Source organism: Excalfactoria chinensis, chromosome 1 (genome assembly GCF_039878825.1).
Source record: "Excalfactoria chinensis isolate bCotChi1 chromosome 1, bCotChi1.hap2, whole genome shotgun sequence".
NCBI lineage: Eukaryota > Metazoa > Chordata > Aves > Galliformes > Phasianidae > Excalfactoria > Excalfactoria chinensis.
In genome coordinates this window covers 108,937,245-108,964,040 of record NC_092825.1, presented here as the reverse complement: position 1 = coordinate 108,964,040, position 26,796 = coordinate 108,937,245, and the positions used below count along the sequence as shown (strand labels likewise).

General features: G+C 33.0%; 1 protein-coding gene across 17 annotated transcripts in view; it reads right to left on the bottom strand.

The window, feature by feature from the left end:
• Window positions 1-26,796, bottom strand: part of DMD (dystrophin) — a 1,110,121-nt gene that overhangs the window by 519,163 nt on the left and 564,162 nt on the right. For all 17 annotated transcript variants that reach the window (XM_072349305.1, XM_072348356.1, XM_072348443.1 and 14 more), the window contains one exon: window positions 19,772-19,922. In XM_072349305.1, coding sequence (XP_072205406.1) covers window positions 19,772-19,922 — 151 coding nt within the window. The remainder of the gene's footprint in view (window positions 1-19,771; window positions 19,923-26,796) is intronic.

Sequence of the window (26,796 nt, the reverse complement as noted above, 5' to 3'; positions counted from 1 at the left end):
TTGTTTTTCCACAAGTATATAACTTGCAAAAGCTTGGAAATAGGTTTGAGATGAATATATTATGTAAATATATATAAATAAATGAAATCGTTGTGTATTGTGATAGCATTATGAAGGTGAATAAAAATAGATAGCATCTCAATTGAATAAATTCATTGTTACAGACATGAACAGAACTCATAATAGGGCCACAGTTTGGCTAGATAATACAGTGCACATAATAGATGATTTTATCCGTCATAGAAAAGCGGAAGAAGAGTTGTTGAACATCTTCAAGGTCAAATGTAAAATTGACATCATATTGCTTATACCTCAATGTCAGAAAATGATACATCGCAGCTACAAATTTACTACTGCGAATAGAACCTTAGATGGCATTTGCATTTTAAAAGCCATATGGAAATATTAACTCCTTAATTCTAAAGATACCCTATGAAGACTGTGCATTATAATACACTACAACAAACTGTGGAATCAAAACAAACACAAAACAACAACAACCAGAAAACAAAAGCAAAACAAATTCACAGTTATAGAAAAAGTCTGTATATAAATAAGTAAACAAATAAATAAATATATACATGTGTGTGTGTGTGTGTGTGTGTGTAAAAAACAAATTTCAAAAGTAGCAGTAGGACTTACCTCATCTAACTTTTTATATCTACAACATACATCTCTGCATCTGAGATGGTTATTTAAACTCCACAGACAATGGGAGTAAACAGATTTCTTTAGGGCACAATCTGTTTTAAACATCCATGTTACCATAAGTGACATTAGATTAGCTTTGTCTTATATGCACCTATTAACTTCCATGAGATCAAAAAACAGCTTAGAATCATCCCCTTTGTATACTGCATAAATTTAAGTTTAGGTGAGATGAACACTATGATGAACTAAAATACTTTTTTCCTTTTTGCACACTGGAATGGAATATTTAAACATATTCCTATATAAACTGCTATGTAGCTTTGGTGCAGAATATTATAGGAATAGCCTTATTATTATTAATAATAACAATGAAGTGTTCTACTTTAACAATTGTGTCCCTTTCATTTAAAGGACAGTCTTTACCCTGAATTTAACTATAATTATTTGTGTAAGCCTTATATGAGAGTTTAGCTTCCAGATGTAGAACGTGAATGGTTTGTGTCAGGAAGCACATATGGCACATCAGTATGTTTTCTTATAGTTTTCAAAGAAATATGCCAGGAATAAGGAGTTTATGAATTTAAAACATAATAATAATAACTGAGTGCCACAGCAATCTAAAATTTCTTTTTTACAGCTTCTTTGCAGTACATCTCAGAAGTCCGATTGACAGAAAAACAGCCATTGTCAGGGGCCTTTGACATAAGATCTAGAGCAATTACAACAAATGACATAGTTTTATGTTGTTATATTTACAGAATAAATGAGTGAACTGGTGCATATGCTGTAAACAAACAATATAACTTTTTAAATTTATTCTGTAAAAAAATTGCTTTGAAAAATAAAGTAAATAAAATGCAGAAATAAACAACAATACAATAGTAAGAGAAATCTGACCTATACTGATGTGACATATCTATAACGAAATGGCAATCAATGGCATCGACCAAAACACCAATTTGAATGTTGAATCCTTTCAGTACAAGGAAGACTCCATAAAGTTATAAAGTTTGTAGTCAACCACTAAATCTTTCTGAAGCTGTATAGTGAAGAACAAAATAATTTCTGATATTGTAAACATTTGGTGGAAATAGTCACTTATTTACAAATAGACTGCCCTAATATCTTATATAGGTATTATAGTATGAAAAAGTATTATAAATACAGTATTATTCATTTTCTACTCACTCAAGAACAGATAGAGCAGCTCTCTCTATAGATCATTTAATACAGACATGCATGTAAATTCTTTATTGCACCATTTCCATTCCACTTAAGACAGTAATAATGTTGTTTAGGAACAGAATGAGAACTGCTGTTAATTTAGGGAAAAAACAAAACAAAACAAAACAAAAAAAAAAAAACAAACAAAACAAAACAAAAAAAAAAAAAAAAAAAAAAAAACTTTCAGTAGCCTAGTAGTAATCTAAAACAAATTCATACCAAATTGCTTCTCACACCTAATCCTAAAGCTGTTATCCTTTCCTAATTCTTATTCATATCCTATTCCTTTATAATAGTATGGATATGGGTTCTCCAGCTGGACCATTTCCCTTATGCATTGACATTTAAACTCGGTTATAAAATAATGAGACATTTATTGTTCAACATTTTGAATCATTAATAGCATGGGCTGCAAGGTTCAACTTATCCCTTGATTAGAACAAGTACAATGTGAATGTACTCTTCTAGCAAAGACTCATTCATAAATATTTATTTTAAAATTTTCTGTCTTTCCCAAGAACTACTATTTATATACACATTATTCACCTAAGAAAGGAATTTCATACAAATTATGTAAAAGATAATATCTGATTTATTCTAGTCTTCACTACTGCAAAACTAATATGCATAATGAAGCCTGTTAAGCAGAATGGCTAAAATATGTGGTTTGTATTACATGACAAAACATTTGGATTAAAAAAAATAATAATAATAAAAATAAAACCTGACCAAAATTGTTGGCATAAAGCAGTTTTCTTGTCTTCCCAGTCAAAAAAAAAAAAAAAAAAAAAAAAAAAAGGAACTAATTTGAGAAAACTAAAGAATATTTACCCTCCCCAACAGAATCTAATGAGCAAAGCAGATGCAGGCACTCTTTTTATGCAATGGAGTCACATCTTATTAAATCTGCCCCAGTTAGATTAGAATTAGCTTCACACTTGTTAAGGAGCAAAAAGTACTAAGCATTTATTTTGATCATATTACTCATCACTGTTTTTTAAAATTATTATTATTATTATTATTATTATTATTATTACAATGGCCTTTTAACCTCAGTAGATAAGTATTTTCAAAATCGGCAAGATATTTCTATGAGTGCACTAAACAGTAATCATTAAATACAGTTATAGAAAGAAAACTCTGAGTACATTTAAAGTCTGTGTCAAGGTTGAATAATGTGTGACCAAATTTATTTCCTTAGTATAAATATAATAGTCTTATCGTCCTGTGCATAGTGTTAGTGTAAAGCTCTGTCCAAAAAGCTCCAGAAGATCTAGTTAATATTTGAAATATACAAATACAAAAGATTTCAATTAGTAAATGTTACTCTAAGTAGGCATGAGGCTGCTGCATAATCTGGAGTATGTTAAAACCTGGAATATTTTTTGTTCTCGTTCTCCCCTTATCAGGGCATATCAGACTACAGAAATATAACTAAAAAACTTCAAAACAAAACCAAAAATAATTTGTCTGTTTCTATCCTCAAGTTTGATTTTGATAAAATTCTCACTAGGACTGACCAGTCATGATTACTGGGAGGCCTTTACTACTGAAAACTAAGCATTGCAAAAAGTGTAACAACATGTAACAAATGAAGTTTCAGTGTTACCTACTGTAAACCAAAACATTTAATATTGGAATTTGCAACAACAGTAAGAAGTACTTGCATGCTTTTTTGCTTCTGGCATACCCCTTGCTTGAGTGCATTAATGTTATCATAGTGTAATTCTGAATACTATACTTTTTTCATCTATTTATTCCATCTACAATAAAGACCTCCTGCAGAAAACTTACAAATCACTAATTTAAGGTGGATAGCCCCCACCAACAAGAAAAACGTGTTTTCTGAGAATTAAAAATAAAATCCAGATTTATTACTCAGCTTTTGTATGCACACATAACTGTTTTAAACATCCTAGGCTACATTACTCTTTGCAGTCATAAAATTTCTTGGAGATTAGGAAGTTAAAACTTAAATTCACTGTACAGTGATCACAATCACCTGTAAATACTCCACAAAATAAGATCTTTTTAAGCAGCAGCCATCATTCTGACAATCAATTTCACTGGCAATTGCTGTCTATGTTTGTATCAAATCTGATGACAAATGCTGTCTGTAAGAAAATGGGAAAATTCTCTCTTTTTGAAGGCCAGTAGTATTAGTACATCATTTCAGAGCTATGCAATGAGTCTGAAAAATCACATGACAATAACCGAGGAGGGGGGGGAAGAAAGAAAAGACATCATGTTAATCATCCATCTTTTAAGTTTAATATTGACTGACGATGATAGAATGGAAATGACAAAGATATGTGGACTTCTGGTGAAGTTCTGCTTGCTTAGCCCCCACTATTTGAAGCTAAAATGCAAAAAAGACAGGTTGATCTAAAATTAATGATGATTTCCTTCATACATGGCTGCTGTAAGCGGGGAAAGATAATTCCTGAAATTTTTGCTAAGCTCCCTTTGAAAAACATTGAAGTTATATTTTCTTCAAAACATCAGTTAATTCCATTGTTCTAAAATGGCAAATAGCAGTGATCATAGAAATAGCATAACAGAACTGACTCACTTCAGTCATGCCTCAGCATAGTCTCAGCACTCCTGTTTAGCTAGCGACTCATTCTGAAAAAATCAATCAATCAATCAATCATAGATAAAGTCCCCTATTTTTGTATAAACCACTCACCCCAAGTCCTACCTTTTATCTTATGAGATCTTTTTCATAGACCATGTGATTCTCAAATTGAGGAGGAATACAGTTACAGAACTGACTATAATACTAGTTTATGAAATTAATTGTTGAATTGCAGGGAGAGTTGATATTTCATATCTGCCTTAATTTGGTGATTTTCTTGACAAAATTAAAATACTTTTATGACCAGGGTTCAGAAATCAAGTGTCTCAAAATCCTGTTCACCTTCTAAAGGACAGATTGAAATCAGATTCCTACAGAAATTTCTTTCAAAGAGGAATGGCATATCTTGATCATTCATATATAAGCAGATTTGCAGAAAAGCAACTGAAGTTGGAAGCAATAAATAGGTGTGCTCACACATTGCATCAACTGAAGTGTTAGCCTAATAGTATTATTCGCTTTTGCATTTGGTAGATTTTCCTACCTCTTATTTCTCAGGATAGCTGTCCCGTCAACTTCAACAGCTTGAATTTCTGCTGTGGAATATTTTTCATTATTATTATTATTATTAATAATTCTGTCTCTTCTTTGATCTAAACTAAAAACTAAGTTCCATGACTACTACAATGAAAAAGAGCATTCTCAGGCCCTCCTTCAAAAACACATTGTCCTAACTTAGAGAAATGAATTAGACAGAATCACAGAATCACAGAATTATCAAGGTTGGAAAAGACCTAGACGATCATCCAGTCCAACTATCACCAATACTTCCCAGCTAAATCATATCCCTCAACACAACATCCAAACGTTACTTGACATTCATGTGCATGCTGAAACACACACAAATTATAGAAAAAAGTCAAACATTTAGCATATTATTAAACTTTAAGATGATTATCATCTTTTTGAACCAGTAAGCTATTCTAGTCTTCATTTCTGACTTGTTCCACCATAGCTTCAGCATAGCTTGGTGTTGTGTGATTTTAAGACCTGAGTATACTTCCAATATGCATCTTGTGTATCTGACAGTTTTTACTTTCCATCTAGCCCTGTAAACTTTTTTCAAAGAATTATTTATGCAAGATATAAAGTGTTTCACTCATATGTGAAAATTGTTCTACAAGATTGTTCTCCCAGGAGCCATAAATGGATCAGAGTCCAGTTTGTGCTATGAAAAAAAGAACTATGAACCTCACCAGGATTTTTAATCACAGTATGCTGACACCGAATTGAAGATCCATTCTGAATCCCATCTCACTGGACTAACAAAAGTCTGCTTGTATGCATTAGTTAAATTAAAACTCTTAGCAGAAAATAATAATAACAACAATAATAATAATAATAAAAATAAAAAATAGCATGTTTTGTGCAGATTTCAGTGAAACTTTTTCATATTTTAGAGAAAAAACAATAGTCATTTTTGTGCTACATTTTTAAATCAATTGTTCGTAACAGAGTTACATTTAAGCATTTTTTCCTGTGATACAGGACTGTTAGGAAATACTCTCACAGGACTTTTAATAACTTTATTTTGCACATACTTCAGTACATAAAGTTATTTAAACTGTCATACATCCTTCATCAATGGCTTCAGCGTCATATTTGCACTATTAAGTTGATTAAATTACAGCAGAAAACAGTGAAGTCATTTTAAACTTAATTCCTCATCACTGATTTTTGGAAAATAACAACAAAATCAGACAAAGTATTGTTCACAGCCCCACTCCATTTAACAGGGAAAGGCTGTTGAAATTTTTCAAGTGAAAAAACAATTTTAGTTTTAGAAGATATCTCTCTATTAATTAAGAGATTAATCTCTCTGTTATTAATCACTCTATGCTTTTTGGAACCTTGAATAAGGCTTACATAAAAAGTTCTGGATCATGGTTGTCTAGAAACTTAGGAATTCTGAGGACAATGGGTAACAGGACTTTCAGTTGTAAGGCAACACTCTAGATTTCTTGATTATCCCAAACTTATTTTGGCTGTGATGACACAACATCATACTTTGAGTATGACAGAGTATAGCTGTTAAACTCTGATTTGCACTTGTACTGCACACATTGGAGAGACAGTTGTAGTGGACTGGAATTACTGAACGGAGGGGAAAGGTTTGTCTCCCATTGATCACTGTTCTCAACGATCTCAGTATCAATGATTATGTAATAGGAATGAATTTGTTTTAATTTATGCTTATAGCTGAAGAGGAAAACATGAAATAATACCAGGCAGAAAGGGAATGTTCCCAATCTGTGTTAACATAACGTACTTGTCCCCATTTTACAAAGAAATCTGCATGTTAGATACTCTTTGCTACACTGCTATCAATACTTGTCCTTCCTTGTCATTGTTCAAAAACTGGTACGTTAAAATGTACATTTGGCTAAACGTGTGGAAATCACCACTGCATGCTCTAATGCCAGATATGAAATTTTCACTGACACAAGCACAGCTACATGAGACTAGCTGTGTTTCAAGGCATAGGGCATTACATGATCTGGCTTTTTCATGTCACAGGAACTTAAAACTTACATTAGATAAAACAGCAGCAAGCAAAGGAGCTTAATTTCAGTTCCTAATATAGATTCTTTTTCCAACTTGCTACTTAAAACTTTTTTCATATTTTCTTCCTTTTCTCAACCATATTATGCACAAATACTTGTGATAAGAGCAAAAAAAAAAAAAAAAAAAAAAAAAAATAAATAAATAAAGATCTTAAAAAACAAAAAAAAAAAACAAAAACAAAAAAAAAACTGTAGATACATAAGAACAAAGATTAAAAGGAGTATATAGCAGCATACAAACCAAATACAACAATGCACCTAGTAATGACACAGTGATAGACTGAATAGATTTAACAGCGATAATGGTAATAATGGTAATAATGTAGTACACTAGCAAGAGTGGTCAAAATTAGAAGATTCACACTTACACAAACATACATACATACATATATATATATGAATGCTTTCAAAACTAACGTTTTTAAAATTATTATTTTCAGATTTGTTCTTCATTTTGAAAAGAAAGTTACTTCACCCACCCTAATATTATTACTTCATTAATGTGATGAATTCTTGTGAAGCTAAGATATGATGATCTAGTAATACTCAAAATAATTAGCGATCTGTTAGTACACGTTCTAAACTTGTGCTGTCTTTATAAGATGAAGTGCAGCTAACATTAATTTATGTCATTGTGATAAACCGTCTCTGATGTGAAGGGTCTTCAAGAAAAGATTTGAAATCCGCATTTTATAAAAGATGTTGATATTAACTGAAAAATAATTATACACTACTTGAAGAATTCCTGATAACATTGTGAACAATACAAAGATAATGTGACTACCTAAAAAGAATAAGAAGCTTAATCAGAATTCTAAGATCGTAAACAAATTCTAATCTCACTCTTAAACACAGAGAAACTAGTGCCAAAGTAAAATGGTAAAAGCCAACATATCTGTACATGTGAATCATTCTTCTAGATTCACAGTAAGTTCATGCATAATTGCTGTTTTGATTTTAAAATGCATCTCAAAAAAAATTTCCAGCTAAAAAAATTCCTGCAAACTAGAAATTTCTACATTTGTTACAATATAAATGAAGCTTAATTTTCTGCATCAGATATTATTCCTATAGATGCATTAAACTTAATACACTCTGAGCTTTGCAATAACAGGAGCTTATATAAGCTGTAATAAAAAAACAAAAACAAAAACAAAAACAAAAACAAAAACTAGAGAAATAATTCCTCTCTATAATATTATTTCATGTCTTCATGCTGTTATTCTGCTTTTGGACGAACATTAATCATTTCAGAATAGATATAAGAAATATCAGACTGTACACTCATAATTGACTTCTACAAATATTCTGCTTGTAAATGAACTTAAGAGAATGGGGCACATCCCCGCTTTCTATAGAATTCATAGAATGCATTGGGTTGGAAAGTATCACCTAGTTCCTATCTCCCTGCTATAGGCAGGGACACCTCCCTCTAGACCAGGTTGCTCAAAACCCCATCTAGCCTGGCCTTGAATGCTTCCAGGGAGGGGGCATCCACAGTCTCACTGGGCAACCAGTTCTAGTGCCTCACCACTCTCACAGTAAAGAATTTCTTATTAATATCTACTCTGAATCAACCCTCTTTCAGTTTAAAGCCTTTTCTCCTCATCCTGTTGCTATGTGTCCTTATAAAAAGTCCCTCCCTAGCTTGCCTGTAGGCCCCCTTTCAGGTACTGGAAAGCCACTATAATGTCCCCCCAGAGCCTTCTCTTCTCCAGGCTGAAGAGTCCCAGTTCTCTCAGACTGTCCCTGTAGGGGAGGTGCACCAGCTCTCTGATCATCTTCATGGTTTTCCTCCAGACCTTCTCCAGTAACTACATATCCTTCTTCTGTTGGGGGCCTCAGAACTGGACACAGTACTCCAGGTGGGGTGTCATGAGCAGAGTAGAGGGGTAAAATCACCTCCTTCAAACTTCTGGTCACACTTCTTTCAATGTAACCCAGAATACAGTTGACATTCTGGGCTGCAAGCACACACTGCCAGCTCATGTTGATTCATCCACCAATTGACACCTTCAAATCTGAGGAGAGCAGCCACTGCTCTCAAGGCATTCTCTGCCCAGCCCATATTTGTGATTCCCCAACCCATATGCAGGAAGTTGTACTTGGCCTTGTTGAACTTGATGAGGTTGACATGAGCCCATCTCTCCAGACCATCCCGGTCCCTCTGGATAACATCTCTTCTCTTCCTCTAGTGTGTCAACTGCACTACTCAGCTTGGTATTATAATACAGTTCAGAATGAGATCGTATTGAACATTACTTTACTTGCCGCCTCTCCATTAATTATAAAATGTAACCTCAGCTGATATTTTCCCAGTAACTTCACTAAGCTTATATTTTGATTTTTTCCTCCTGCTGAGTGCTTGGATAATCAGTCCAACTGCCAGAAAGTGCAAGCTTCTTTCAAAGATACCAATATGTGAGACTAGGAAGCTTTAAAAAAATTGCAGATAAGCCAAAAACCCACAAGATAACTACATTTCATTAAAGTGATTTTTATTCCTGAATGTGTCATTATCTTCCCCATTCTTTAATTGCAATATTGCAAATTATCTGATCATAAGAGTGGGACAAAATATATCCTATGTTACAATGTCTATGGTTCAAAACTTAAGTTTTGTTGTTGTTGTTTGTTCTTAATAATTAGAGGATGTATTAAGAGGATGTATTAAGAAAAAAAAAAAGAAAAAGAAAAAGAAAAAAGAAAAAAAAGGTTTTGTTTGAAGATGGCACTCTTTACATGTTCATTCCATTCCTCCTTACTGGTCTGCGGTCTTCACATACACCGACATGCTCATCTGCAGTACATTCTCAAGATAGGCAATACATTTAAACTATTATTCCTAAATACTTAAAATGCTCTGAAGGTTAGCCTAAGTGCAGCACCTGAAAGCATAATGGCTTTAAAATGCATAAAATCAACTGTGATCTTTGAGAGCTCACTAGAAGCCAATCAACTGAAAAAGTTCCGAGACCTAGTAAAAAACATCCATTAGTTATTTCATTTACCAAGAAAATAGGACTATGGCTTCCACTGAGTAAAATCTGTTGTTGTCAGCATTGTCTTCTCATCCTAATTTTTTAAATTAATTCCACTTATTCTTCTAGATTTATCAAGTTATAATATGACAGAGAGTATCTTCCCTTAAATACCTTATCTGGAAAGCAAGTTTACGGAAGGATCCCTAACTGTTCCTTTTCAGCTTGTTTATAATTCTCATTCCAGACTGATACTTCAGTATCTCAAGTACAGAATTCAGTAATTCTAGTTTTTCTAATACTGTTCTCTTACTATTTAAAATATATCAAATTAGTTTCTTTAAGCTTACATTGATAGAAGTATTCCAGGTAAACCTTCCATTTACACTGATTGCTCTCTAAGGTTTTCAGGAAATCTGTTGGAGCATGAGAAACTCAAAACCTGTGCATAATGCATGCTTCTTTTAATTGCACTAAGAAAGCAGAAACAAAACAAAAAAAGATGAATTTATGTATCTTTTCATAAACAAATACACATCTGGAAAGGGAAAACCAAGTAGGACATGCATCAATACAGTGAAAAGCCCAGTCTTACAGTAAGCAAGAGAGAATGCAAACCTTGTTTAAAGGTTTGAGTACTACTAGCTTTGAGGACTGTTGGAATGGAAAACAAGAATTCTGAAAAAGATCTGAAAAGTGGACAGAAGGAGGTGATAAAGAATCAGATGAGCCTAGAATTTTCAGGAGTTAAAATACTTTGAAGGCATATAAAGAAATGAGGAGGCCGCTGTGTTTTGCCCAAATGCCCCAGGGAAATTCTGTATCCAGAATACAAGAAAGATGTCAGAAAAGATGGATAAAGTCAAAAATCATAGTCATCTGACTTGACAAGCTCCATACTGATCTATATTATGGATAAGTGATGTTATACTATAAATAGTATTGATAAATCTGTTTTTTTATGAACTTAATTTATCAGTGATGATGGTTTTATTAAAAAATAATAGCAACAAAACAGAAAACTAGAGATTTAGTGTTTCCTGTAACTCCTAAAAATAAACTGTAATTCTATCATGGAAAAACATAGTGACCTAGACATAGCACCAGCAGCATTCAAATCTGTGGTAGTAATGGTAATGGGAGAACAGTTAGACTAGATGATCTTGTAGGTCCTTTTTAATGTTGTGATTCTATGATTCTATGAAATACATATGAAGTATAAATACTCATTTAAATAACATTATTCTTCAGTTTAACAAAAAAGATTTATTTATTAACATGAAATATTTCACCAAACTGCCTTTATCACAGATACTGGGATTCTGGAGAAACAAAAAGATAAAAAATGTACTTTTATTATTCACTTTCACACTAAAATGATGATAAGGATGACACATTTATTCAATTTATAACCACTCTTAGTGCTCATATAAGACAACCTTAAAGACCCCTTTTTATTAGTCTCGTCTATCATAAAAGAAATTACAGTATTAATTTTACCAGAGTTTTGATACTGAAAGAACTTGGTAACAGAACAGTTTTTTGGCCATACATTAAACTCTATCATCATCTGATTCTTGCTGATTAATAATTTCAAATAATAATTTTCAAATTGTCGAAGTTCTTGTATTCCAAAAGTATTATTATTACCGCTAGCAAAAACAAATAAACAACAGGCAAAAACAAACAAGCAAAACCTGTTGGATTTCTTCTCTATTATTAGTTTTAAAACAAAACAACAAAATGTGTGTGCTGCCTACTTTTTGTTTTTTTGTTTTTGTTTTTTCTTTTTTAATGGATACAGTGATAACAATTTCATCGGTCTAATTTCATTAATTTTATATTTGGGCAAAGTCACTGTGTTATTCACATTTACAAAATCATTCCTGTTGTCACCTTGCAGAGCATTCAGACAGTAGCAAACTCACATTTCTTCCCTTGCCTATGGCAGGGTTGAAACACCCTGAAACACTGGGTAGTAATGTAAAGGCCAACAAGAGACACTCAAGGAAAAATCAGCTTTGTGTTGTCAGTAATCAAAGATGATAACCAGGAGTCTTTCAAAAATCAAAACAGTATGTAAAGAGTATATTCTAAGGGCCCAGTACCCACTTCAATTGAGATCTAAAGTTCTGACGATGTTATAAAATCAAGATAAATCATAAAAACCATCAATGGTGAATATTTCATTCTACCTAATTCATAATTACAGTTGCTGCAGACAGTATGGGTCTAGCACTGAGAACTTGAGAGTGTCAGTTACCAAATATACCAGATTGCACACAATTATTGATAAACACTCCTTCTCTTCAGGCCTTTACAATGCGGTAGAAATGCATCTGTGTTTTGTGCTATCAGAGCTGTTCCTGATCCCCACTCAGCTGTTCTGATTTGAGAAATACTGAACACTCATCTATTCCAAACACATTTTGATGCATGTTAAGGATTCTGACAGATGTGTTTGTAAGGATGGAAAGCTCCTGTATAGTTTAGTTGAATTTAGATAGAATCTTTCTGTCTAGAATAAGAGGTCTACTACATCTTTTTCCTTAGTTCACCCAAGAATTATTTTGCTTCTGAAAATGCAAGAAAAATCCTTAAGGCATTAGCACAAAATAAGTTGGTGTTTAAAAGCTGGGTGAGATTGAAAGGATTCATAAAATTTGTTGTGATTAAAGTTTGTAAGTAAGCTCAATAAATCCATGAAAGGCACCACAGCAAAACCTCTTTACACTAATTTATATTTATACGACTAATTAGCATAGAAAGTTTATTGCCTAGAATCTTAGCTTTCACCAATTGTTTAACATAAACAACTTCTAATGGCTAATCATTCACATCAGAAGATGTAGAGAGCCACTCAGGGTAGCTAGCCTTTAAGTGACACAAATCAAGCCTCATGCATTTTTACTGTTGGATCTTATCTTCAGATCTATGCTCAGTGCCTGCAGAACTAATCATGCCATATTGATCACAGATCCAATGTAATGAAAAAAACCAACCACAAAGATATTTTGTTAGGCAAAAGAACCAACATAATTATCCTTCAAAGAAGTAATTCATTTAGTCATTCATTTCTGAAACTTACTTGTTCAGATTAACTGCATTTCTATGATGGAAAAGTATTGGGTTTTTTAAACTGAATTGTATTATCTTTATGTGCCACTGATTTAAAACATTCAAACTAGCTATGAAATCAATCAAGATTCGAGTGAAAAACAAACAAAAAACAAACAAACAAACAAAAAAAAACCAGCATCCTCCATTTCCTCTATTTTGTACACATTTCAAAAAAATAAAAAAAAATAAAAATTAAAAATAAATAAATAAAATTGCAAGATGGGTATGAACCCCAGACTTCTTTCCAGATTCATATGTCTTACACATTTAACCTACTAAAACTGGTGAAAATGAATCCCCAAATAGTGAGACTGTCACAATCAGGCACCAAGAAATCTACTAGTGGGAGGTGTCCAAGAACAGTGTTTTCTTCAAGACACAGAAAAAAACAGGTTTATTCATTCAAGTTTAAAAAAAAAAAAAAAAAAAAAAAAAAAAAAAAAAAAAAAGTAAATTAGGAATGAAGAATAATGTAGAAACGTATGCAGTAGGGAAGAAATTAAATATCTGTTGTAATTACAAAGCCATGCTTCTCATAGCTTGATATGACAAGAAAATGTCTTTACTACAAATACAAAATAATCTATTTCAATATTATATCACAGCCATTAGTAGCAATAACAAATGCAAGGAATCATTTAACTGTGAAGGAAGGTTTATACGAATTCCATACATCCAGAAATGTATTACTTGTAAAGAGGTGTAAAATTGTAAGAACTTTAGGGAAAAAAAACAACAACAACACAAAAACAAACAAAAGCAACAACAAAAAAACACAACAGCAAAACACTGGAAACTATTTTTCAGACCATTGTGTACTTTTACTGATAATGAAATATTAGCCATCAATACACTCCTTCTAAAGTAATGCTATACATGAACTTGCAATGTGACAAATATTGTAACACATACCATAACTTTTTAATTAAAGACTATGATGAAAAAAAGGAGGAAAAAAGCCAAATTGGCTTTTCTTTGATTCACTTTCTCCTATTTCTCTGAAATTATTGCATAGCATCAAAAAATCCAGTATTCAAAACTGAACCAGATGGAACAAAATTGATACAAATGGACAAAACTGAGCCATTTGGATTCAAAAGGAGACAAACAGAAGAAGGAAAATCAGGGATTATTTGCACTGCACAGATATAACTTTAAAACACAAAATTTATAAGATGAAATCCAAAGTCATTATATACACTATTTTACTTTTACATGCTTTACATTTGGGAAAAGATAGTGCCAGCTATCTACCCAGTTAACACTGTGTTTTTGTGGTATGAGAATGTGTGGCCTCAAGCACTGAAACATTTGTTTTTTCCAATATCCTCTGATTCCATTTGTGCTCCATTCCAGAAAGAACTGTTTAAATTTACTGCTTATTAAGTCATCAATATCCATATAATCCAATTTAGATATAAAAGAGAAGAATTATTAGCATGACCATGACTTTCAGTGATGGGTTCTTTGTATTTTTTTGCTTTCAACATTTACAATGAAAAAATGTGAAGTTTCTGACATTATAGAGAAGAAAGGTCTAAAGAAGGCGTGAATCATTCACGTTCTCTTACAGGCTTTCATAAGTACTCGAAAATGAATATGCTGACCAATTCAGTGCGTGAACAATTTAAGACAGACATGTAACTTACAAACTGTTTCACTAACCAGAGTGTGCTCAGAAGGCAAAGTATAATTAAGAATCCCAGTGCCCTAAAATTTCAAAAACTTACTGGTTTTAGGGTTTTCTGTGACCTTAAAAACTAAACAGAATCCTTTACATTTATGCGTGTAAACTGAGGCCAATAATTTAATAACTATATGGAATATTTTTGAAACATGTAAATAATATTAAAAAAAAAAAAAAAAAAAAAAAAAAAAAAAAAAAAAAAGGCATAAAGTTTAGCCGTTGTTCTGGCTAACCGGAGTTAATTATTCTAACATTAAATCAACTGAACAAACAAACAGAAAAAGAAAAAACAGAGCACCTAAAATTATAACAAATTATAACATTAAACCTGAGTCCTCAAAGTGGATACTAAATATATGAATAGAGATCACAAACAAATTCTTAATTGTTCCTGTGTATGAAACAAATACTTTGGAAGATCTGTATGCATTTTTAAAATAAGAACATACACTTAAATTCCCAGACAATGATCTGGGAACTTACTTAATTTTACTGTCTAGTTCTCAAACTTCTGAAGAATTATTTTCTGTAACTGTTATGTTAGCATTTTTTCTTTGGCATCTGAAAACTATGCTCTCCCACAGTCAAACAGATACCATAGTATTAATTCATATCCACCTCTTCCTTCCATGTAAGTATGGCATAATTTCCAACATGGGCTATTTTGTTGTTGTTCGGTTGGTTGGTTTTACGCATTTGAAATGAAATACAGATAGCAGCTGCATGAAAGACCACAAGATGACAGTAAATGATACTTTAGCTTCCAGCCAGGACAAGATCCAACCGCAAAGCGTAATACCTGAGCTATCTTGGTGACGGTAATAGACACCTCACTGTTAGAACTACAGCACTTTGAGAACTTGTGTTCCAGAAAGAGGCACAGGCACAGAAGTAATAGTCAAGTTGTCCAGATATCTAGATTAGAAAACAGCAGCTTTACTTTACTAAAATGAGATCCCACTGGTGACATGACTGTGGACCATAAGAACAGATGGGAATAAAGACTGGGGAAACCAAGCTACATCTCGGTCTTGGCACAAGAATAAACGTGAATAAACTAAATATCAATGGGGCAAATTAAGGAAGTGAAGTCCCCACATATTAAGGAGTGAAGAGACAGAAAATCCTTTCAGCCAGAATAGTGAGAAAGAAAATATCTTTAACTATTTTCAAGACAGAGTTCAATATGTTTCCAAAAGATTATATGACGTGCTATCTTTAAAAAATCTTTTTAAAGCTCGTGTCTCCTAATTAAAAAGTCAATTACGATTTCTTAACATGATGTTGTTTTTGTTTTTTTTTTACAACAGCAAAAAATTCACAATAAGAGTATTTAAGTATTCATGATCTGTAAATGAAAATTACAATTATCTTACCAGATTTTGTTCACCTTACAGATAATGAATAAATGTAGTATATTATCATCCCACTGTATTGTGTAGCAAAAAGGAATAACAAAAGAAGAAAATACACATAAAATAATCCCTTAATCTATACCAACATAATCACCTAATTGTAGTGTTGACTGCTTCATTTTATATTAACATTTGATGCAGTAACTGAATGTTAGTGAATGTTAATGAATGTTAATGAGCACATGAATCTTTACTTTTCCAAAGTATTCCTGCCTAGAAATAGCATTACACATCTGAATATTTTTTGTATTTTTTTTCTAAAATAGTTTTTTGTTGAATTCAAAACTATTCAGTTGCTTGTGAAATAATTTTTGGACACATCCTGTTAATTCTGAATACGGTTCACTAAACAGCATGATCTCATTAATTAAACAAGTCCCTAATCTAGTAAATCAAAATGCTCAGCTATTTTAACTATTTAATGTAATGGAAATTCTAATGATCTGCCTCACAGAAGCCTAATACTTTTCCAACAAGAGACTTTTTTGTTGCATAGCACTGTCAATGTATGCTGTGTGAGCTGCATATTCTTTACACTAACAAATACAATAAAGATGGAGACAAAGAGAACTGTAGCAATGGAGCTTCAGATTAAACATTCTTTAACAAATAAATCACAGAATCACAGAATCGTAGGGGTTGGAAGGGACCTCCAGAGATCATCGATTCCAACCTCCCTGCAAAAGCAGGTTACCTACACCATGTCACACAGGTAGGCGTCCAGGCGGGCCGTGAATATCTCCAGAAAAGGAGTCTCCACAACCCCCCCAGGCAGCCTGTTCCAGTGCTCTGTCACCCTCACCATAAAATTTTCTTGCACGTATCTTACCTAACACTAAATCTTACCTAACACTTGGTTACATTCTTGAAGCTAGTTGTAATATTTACAAGTTATGTGCTTTTTCATAAAAAAAGCAATTTCGGCTTTTGTACTGAAATAAAAGAGATTTTAGATAGGTACATTCATGAGTTCCTGAGACTTCCAACACAATCAAAAATGATAGAGAAAGAAGAAGCTTAATGGATTGCCAAAATAAAATTTTGTTAAAAATTCACTCTAATAGCACATGTTCAAATACTTGCACTATTCCTATATATTCAATATAAATAAATAAATAAATACGTATATATCTCATATAATACATAGGGGAATAACAAATGGAAAACTGGAAAAAGCTAGGTGAAAGAAAAATGTAAAACAGAAGCAAACATGTTCTACAGTAAAATCTAAGATTTGTATTTCAGGGCAAGGAGTTAGCAAAAAAGGAAGAAACACTCTTTCCACTGTTGTAAGAATACACTTCAAGATGCTCATGCATACTAGTATAGTGCCTAGAAAGGTGACTGAACAGACAAGGCAAAGCAGAGTAAAGGATAAGCCTTTGTGCCACAATATTACTATCTGTCACATACTCATGTCTTAATTTAGTCTTCTTAGTCTTTTATCTGTTTTTTCAAAGAAATACTTAAAACCGTTAGTCATAGAATCATAGAATTACCCAGGTTGGAAAAGACCTTGAAGATCATCAAGTCCAACCGCAGCCGAGCCAGTACCCTAACAAACCTCTGCTAAGTCATATCCCTGAGCACCATATCCAAACGACTCTTAAACACATCCAGGGAGGACGATTCAACCACCTCCCTGGGGAGCCTATTCCAGTACTTAACCACCCTTTCTGTAAAGAAGTGTTTCCTAACACCCAACCTAAACTTGCCCTGGCGTAAATTTAGGCCATTTCCCTCATCCTGTCACTTGTCACCAGTGAGAAGAGACTTGCCCCACTCTCACTGTAAGCACCTTTCAGGTACTGGAATAGGGTGATAAGGTCTCCCCTCAGCCTCCTTTTCCCCAGACTAAACAGCCTCAGCTTCCTTAGCCTCTCCTCGCAGAGTTGATTCTCCAAGCCCTTCACGAGCCTCGTTGCCCTTCTCTGGACCTGCTCCAGTACCTCCATGTCTTTCCTGTGCTGAGGTGCGCAAACTGAACACAGTATTTGAGGTGAGGCCTCACCAATGCCGAGTACAGGGGCAGGATGACTTCCCTAGTCCTGCTCACCACACCATTCCTGATACAAGCCAGGATGCCATTGGCCCTCTTGGCCACCTGGGCACACTGCTGGCTCATATGCAGCCAACTGTCCATCAGCAAGAGAAGAGAAAGGAAGAGAGAAGAGAAAGGTAGACAAAGAGAGATGAAACTTCAGTGACTTGGAAATACACATGATGACCACTACCTTCTGTATATGCTTCAGAAAGCATCTTTAATGCCTTGATAACTTCCTATTGCTTTTCTTTCAGACAGATTTTAGACTTAGTCAGCATTTACAGTCACAACAGTAATTCATAGAAAAATATTTACCGATTATTAACTTTTTCAGCTTTAGTTCAGTATTACTTAACAGTTAACAACAATTTTTGTGCTTGCACTGCACAATTTGTTTTATTTTTCAGTTTTGCACTTTTACAGTCAAGAAGTAGCAGCCCAGATCTTAAGAAAGGCAAGTTCTAAAATTAAAATCCAAAAGATTAAAACAAACAAAAAAGCCAACAAAACAAATAAAAAACCAAAACAATCAACAACAACAAAAAACAACCTGTAGGCCATAGATCAGTAGAAGCATTCTGCATTCTAATAGAAAGTTGCACCTTTTATATTAGAAAGATCTAACTACCTTCGACCAGAAATCCAGTAATTCAATGTAAAAATGATGATTAGTTCAACAGTGATTTTTTTCTTTTTGCAGCAGACGTAATTTACAACATGAAACCTGAGCTTAGCCAAGCCATTTTATTCAGCTAAACCTATCAACTTGCAGAACATCAGTTTAGAATTAATTTCTCAAACCCATTACCATTTCAATCATACAAGAGTGAAATGAAATAAACCAGAAACTAGAGTTATTATTTTCCTTATGATGCTCAAAGAGCCTGCAAGATGAAAAGCATACAAATTGGAACTGGACACATAGGAACTAAGTGGCTATTCTGTCACACAGCATTTGACAAAATACCTCCTCAAGGTTCTTTGATTAAAACATGAAACAGGCAAAATAAGCAAAATATGCGTAAGACACAGTTCATGAAATATTTATGTTACAGCTTAATGGTTAAACACATATCTTACATATGATTTAAAAATAAAACCTGATACCTTTGCTAATCATGTATATCACATGGAAATTGATGGGTACTTTAAATGAAGACCAAACAAGTCTAAAACTATGGAAGTACCGCAGTATATCCTGTTATCTTTAACCTTTTTAAAATCAGTTTTATTATTCTAAATATATTTAAAACAAAACAAAACAAACAAACAAAAAACTACTGAAAATTCTGAGATAATAAAGACAACAGAAATAACTTACCAGAATAGGTATTGGACTCTAAATGCTAGAAATCCACCTAAAACAAACTGTAAAACTATGGAGTTTCTAGACTAGCAAACATCTCATTACTTTAAGACAAGAGGAAATGAGTTGATCAAACCCTACCTGAAGAAATTGCTTGGTTTTCACGTGACCCACATCTCCAACCTCTATCTGTGCTCTCGACAGTTTCTCTTCAGTTTCAGATAGCCACTCATTAAAGCTCTTCATTTCGAAATGAAAAAGCCGCCACTTTTCCATGGATTTGTCAAAGCGTCTACAAGCATAAAAGATGAAATGATATATGAATAATTATTGACTGTAGAAAAAAAAAATAAAAATAAAAATAAAAAAATTAAAAAAAAAAAAGATTAAATTTCACGTATTCTTGATGGCTCCATACATTAACATTGCTAACAGTTGTATCAAATGGAAACATAGAGGTACTTCTGACTAGTGAAAGTATTATTAAGAACATGTGCTAAAAATCAGTGTCATCCATTTTTAAACTCCTTCTGATGTTTCAGACAAATTCTGTGGTTATATCTTGTTTTCAATTGCAGGCATATAGTAGAATTCTGCTCCAATATTACTGTGTACCTCTGTGGAGGATGCAAATGTCAATCTATGCAAAGAAAATGGAACTTCCTTCAAAGGAATTTTCTCTTCTGGAGTGAAAAGGAAGTATTCTTCCCTTACTTTCATTAATCCTATATGTATATATACATATTTTTATATATGTTTTAATTCAATTTGAGTACGTGGTAAAGAACGTTATGCAAAAATAGAAATGCCTGAAATATAAGGACGGTTGAAACAAAAAGATATTTAAAATAGGCTTTTGTACATTAAGTAAAAATGAACAAATTCTTACTATCATCTACACAGTATACAGTTTACTACAAATAAGACCATGTAAGTACTTACAGTGCTTTGGCATATCTAATCTATTTTTAGTCCAGTGACTGATTAATCTGTGTGCTCAAGGCCCAGACAAGTACTAAAGACATGAAATTAAAGCAGAATTTGTTTATTTTGCAGATGGATATATCTTAAGGAGTACAGTCGTTTCATGTTTTGGATTGCTGTTGACAATAGATCACTAATAAGAGATTAGCTAGAATGCTTTGTTAGCAGATTATCATAAAACATGTTACTGCTGTTTAGTTTAATAACCCTCTTTTGTAGATTATAATAGGTTTTAGAGTATACCTAAAGGATAACAACAAAGATGATCAATTACCTTTGGACAAACCATATGACTATTTGAATATGAAGGACCACTTCACCAAACAAACCAGGCTGCCAACAGGAATACAGACCATCTATTCTATTATGATTTTTAATTTTACCTTTTTTATGGTAGAAAATGTAAGTCTTTTTCATTTTCTATGAGCCACGCATGCCAATTTGTTTTACACATTTTAAAATCTTGTAATACCACACAGCATGAATAGCACTATACATCTTCTAGCCATCTAAGTTAGGAAGAGAGTTTTTTACTCATGTTAACCATTTTTGATAAAAACAGAATTGCACTAGCAAGCAGTGAAACAACAACTTTATACTTTCATACATTAACTATGAGATAGAGAACACATAAGACAGAGGAAGAGATAATGCAATTAAATCTTTTTCTTTTTCTTTTTTTCCCTAAAAAAGCATTTTCTTACAGAAGGCAGCTTAGGTAAAAGTACCATTTTGGTAATAAGATAGGCAGGAATGAAATTTTTTAAAATTAAAATGTTTAAAAACATGTTTTGAAGTAAGAGTTGCTGCACAGAAGACCAGCAAACTAACCTGTATTCATCTGTGAATCAACTCATTTCATGTCTCAAGCACAATCTGATTCACGGGCCCTGAGGTTAATAGCTGCTAAGCACTAAAACCTACGTTAAATTTAATATAGTTGCTCCTTAGTACTATGCAGTCTAAATATACCAAACACTTCAAATGACAATGCAATCTGTAAACTTGAATGGAAATGGATACGAACTATCAGAATAGTTCAGGAAATCTTCATTCTCTCAAATTTAGTATGGGTGCCTGTCTGATGAAGCCACATCAAAGAAGGTGTCAGTGCTCAGGCCTGACAAATTATTACTCAATACCATTAAAAGTGATGACAGATGGAGAAGATGCAGCCTGAGACAAATAAAAAATCCTTCACAGATTTCAGAATACAAAATCTTGCTAGTTAAAACCAATAAATACATCGGAAAAAAAGACTCAAGTATAAAAACTGATTTATTGAAGGACTCCTCTAAGATTTATGGGCTACCTGCCTTTCAACAAAAGTTGAAATCTCTGTTCCCCATGAAAGCAAGCTTTATAGAACATTTGGTATATTGTGAGGCTGTTATTTCAATAGCATTCTCACATTTATTCATTTTATTTTCGGACCCTGACTGAAAAAACAAAGAAATTGTCAGAAAAGGCCAAATAAAAATAACTGTGTAAAACCTGTAACTATTTATGTATAAAAAATATATACATATACATAGTAAATTTATGCATAATAGTAGGTAGAAAATTGCTGTTGAGCCATCAGGTTGAGTACCACAAAACATTTTTCAAGAACAATCGGAGTTCATGTACTCAAAAAATCTTTATTTATTTATTTATTCTGAACAGAGAAAAGAATTTCATTTGAAAACACATCCTCCAAAAAAAAAAAAAAAAAAAAAGCATTATGATAATCAGACATCTAATACACTACTGTAATCACTGCAGATTTCTAGTGTTTTTTCTTCCTTTCATATAGTATTATCCTCTTCAGATGGCTAGGTATTTGCTTTCACCTTTGCCCTATCAATTGTGTATTTTGCATTTTTCTCTCTTCATAAAGGAATGCCAAGTGAAGATGGGATGGTTTTCAAACCACTGGCTTTGATGTTGTCTAGTTTTCATTGCTGTTTTGAAACTTGGCCATAATCATAGTAAAATCTCTTTAAAACGTCTTAATTGCTGGTAAAAGGTACATTGAGATTCCCGGGTAATGTTTATGACTGCCCCACTTAGCTACAGATGAACACAGAAGTTGTTCAGTAACTGGCACATGTGATTAATTCCTTAGTCACTGTAAGCAAACAGACTACTGATCCAGTTAAAACTGTAGTTACTCACTTAACTCATTTATTAAAATGACTGTGATGATTTTTCAATTACCACACTATTTTACAGAAACAGACTGGGCCCAACTGGAAAGCCCATGTTTACAAATGACTTTAGTCTCAATTAAATGGAAAAGTCTTATTTTACATTTAAGAAAATCACCCAGAAAATAAAACTTAAAATCCATTTATTTTTGTCCAGTATGGTTTCTCATTTCAAACAGTATATTAAAACAGAACTCCTCCTATTCCTTGGAAAACAAAATTACTCTTCTCAGCATGAGGAAGTTTATCAGCAGCTTAAATGCAAAAATTCAGTGAGAGCTGATGTTAGTAATCACTGAATTTGCATTCCAGCTCTTGCAAATGGAATCTTGCGACTCACCATCCTTCCTCCATTTGCTTTGGCTTATAAGAGTTGCAAAGAGAGAGAAGAGAAAAGCTGTAGTGAGAGTATATGTACAAAATTATAAAACAGTAAACATTTACAAATTAGTAGAGTTTGTCATTAGGTCTTAAAAAACTTGGAGCCAAACACTGTTACCTTCAGTGTCAGTATAGAGTAGTATTATGATCAGTAAATAAAAACAGAAGGAATTTGTGGACAGGTAAATCCATAAAAATAAATAAACAAACAAACAAATAAATCAGTGCTCCTTTGCTGATTAGGAGTATTCAAACTCAGTCACACCAAAAAGAGAAGTGTCAATGTTGCTGTAGTGACAGAAGCAGCTCCATTTTAAATACTGTTTTGGGGGATCCCTCATTTAGTCTGTGTAATACAGTATTTTAAATACACCACTACATTGTTAACATTTAAAATATGTATTTTTTTGTTATTTTTTTTACCATTTGCAATTCTGTTAGCATACTGTAAGTTCAAAACCCACAAAAGCAAACGGCTAACTACCAACACTGAGCTGCTAAGATGTTAAAGTCCTGGCAGAGCAGAATGCAGATAGTAAAAATTCATAAGAGTTCATAAAAAGAGGAATCCTCTGAGAAGTATGAAAATTCATGAAGAGTATGGCTACCTCAGGAATCCCCAGTCACAACATTTGGAGGGAAGAAAAGACTTGAATTATACTCTTATCTAGGGATCCAGCCTTGTTTACCATCAGAAAGAAATCACTGATTTAAAATAATAAATTAACTAATTAATGCATTAAGTTATATCCACTCTTCACTCATCTTCTTCATCTGCTGAATGGGAATGGCTTGTAGATGACTGCCAAATATCTGGACAGTATTTCCTCTTCAGTTTCTTACACTGTTTTGTTTCTCCTAGCATATTCTTGATAAGAAGGTACAAGTGGGACACCCTGAACCCAAGCATCAAGTTCTATATAGATTCATTATAAACTATAACGAATGACTTGCATACACCACAAAGGGCTTAAGCAGCATATATAAGCCCTGACACTTATTAAAGTAGCCTTATTCCTATAACTGGTTAACGTGAAAAACAGTGGGCACACGTTGTCTCCATACACTGACATCCCAGAATGGAACACGTTAAGCACCACCTTGAAGGATGGATTTTCCTTTGCAATAATCTGCAGCCCAATTTGCATTAAGTCACAAAAATATTGGCACTCTTATTCCTTCAAAAATTATCACTCTACAGAATCTTTGGATTTCACATGTAGCTGAGGCATAAAGCTGCTCAAAAACCAACATCAAATTAGCTATAAGAGAAAAACTGGAATTCCTTGCTAAGAATTGCAGGACATTGCCCCCCACCCACCCCAAAAAAAAAAAAAAAAAGATTTACTTTATGAGGAACTTTATACAGCATGATTATGCTTGATGTTCAAAGTCCCAATGCTACCATTTTCAGGAAGCTACAAAAAAGTTGGAAGAGAAGATTTCTGTATAAAAGAAAATTACAAACATTAGACAGACTGCAAAAGGTTTTTGGTTTGTTGCCTTGAAGCAAATAATCTTAACTTTGCATCTGTGCTACAATTCATTCCTTGAAAGTTTGATATAAATCCTTTATAATCTTCGAAACCAGTGTCCAAGACCTGTTCTACTTTAGTGAACCTTCACAGACCCACATGAAAGAGAACACTATCAGATAAAACCTTCCTAGGTATTGTGACTTACATCATGGAAATTATTATTGTTAGAGATAGATATACAGACTTCATCATCATATTGTAAAAACATTCAGTGAATTTTGCTTCTATAGTGTTGTTAAACAATGTACTGCAGGATTATGCTAATGTTAACCTATAAATTATGCAAATTTGTCAACTTGATTCAGCACAATTAGTACCTTGTGCTAACACACAAAACTTCAAAGTACTACAGATAATTATGTATCAGTATGCGAGAGCATTAACTTTAATACTTAGGGGCATTCTTAGAGATACCAATACACAAAACCCTGTTTATATCCAGTGACTCCTACAACTAAATTGCTTACAGAAACAGCTAACCTATTTTCAGAGGATTCAATATTTTCATTTTAATTCACAGAATCTGTGTCTTTTGAGTGTTAGATTTACATATCTTCACTGAGTTTGGACTATGTGTTTCAGCGATCACTTTCTAGACACTGACACATCTAGATCTTGTTCCCAGCTTTTGCTGTATGTTACAGATCCATTCTGGAATGAGTCTCAGTTATACTGATTCTATTCACACCTCTATACCATGACTTTCACCCATAAAAGAGCAAATGATCAGAATTAAAAAAAAAAAAAAAAAAAAAAAAAAAAAAAAAAAAAAAAAGCAACATAAATAACCATTAGAACAATTAGAACATTACTACCAAACACTATTTATCTCTTCCTCCCCGAAAGCAGTATCACATATAAAATATAAACAGTATAATTTGCAAGTTATAATTTGTAAGTTACAAACATGCTTCCATCTTGAATTGAAGTTTTTTCCTCTGAAGTCTGTAAGTCAATTTCCCATCACATAGACTCTATCATCATACCATTCAGTGTCACTCGCTGTACCAAAGACAAAGATGATTTAACTGGCCATGTTAAAGCAAGATCATGTCTGTCACTGCTAGTTTTTAGGCATGCCAATTCCTTTATACAGAGACAGAGATATCAAGAAATTTAAAAAAAAAAAAAAACAATTAATTACTATATCAAAACTCTGCTGGGTTTTAACAGATGATTTGTGAATAGTTTATGCATTCATTAACCATACACTGGTCTTCAACATTAAGTTATTTAAGATGCATGTGAATTTGTATATCGAGACTAACTTTTTATATTTAAGAAGATTTTCCATCATCAGAGCAGAGATGAGATCATGTATTTTAGCAAACTTTGCTTAGGCACCTGGATTTAAAGCACGTAACAACTTTTCTCCAACGAAAATAAAAACTACTTGATTAATCATGACCCAGAGAAAAAAATGATCATATGGCAAGGCCTTAAACAAAATAAATTATTAATGCAGTTGGTAAGAAACCCACAAATTTAATAGTTTGCCAAAGTGAAACTATATTAAGTTGTCACAGTAAGAAACTATACATTTTAAATAAAGTGTAAAAAGAACAGTGCCTCAGTTTCATAGAAATCCAAATTAGTCCATGTGGCTGCATGTAAAGGCCATTCAGACATCTCATCCTCATGGTGTTGTTAACAGTGGACACTTGACTCGTAACTAAGACAGACATACCAGTACATCATTACAGTTCTAATACTTGGTAGATTGCCTGCTTTCATGCACTTCCACTCCTCTATTTCCAGTTTGGGGCTGGACATGTTGAATCTAACTTATAAATTTAGAGGAAACTCATAATAATTGCATGTGTTATAAATTTTAAGACTAAATGAATAAAAATAAATGACAATTTCTACAGCCTGGAGTTACACTCAAACTGAGTGGAAACTGACAAGTCATGCCCTGATGGGGAAAGACAGCTCTTAACAGATTCCCCCAAATTACCCATATCACAATTCATAAATAAAAAAATAACTTCAGTGAATTTGTGGCCCTGAGTTAAGTATGTGTAATACTGAGGGCATATATTACAGGATGTCTCCCAAGTACTTGCCTGTAATT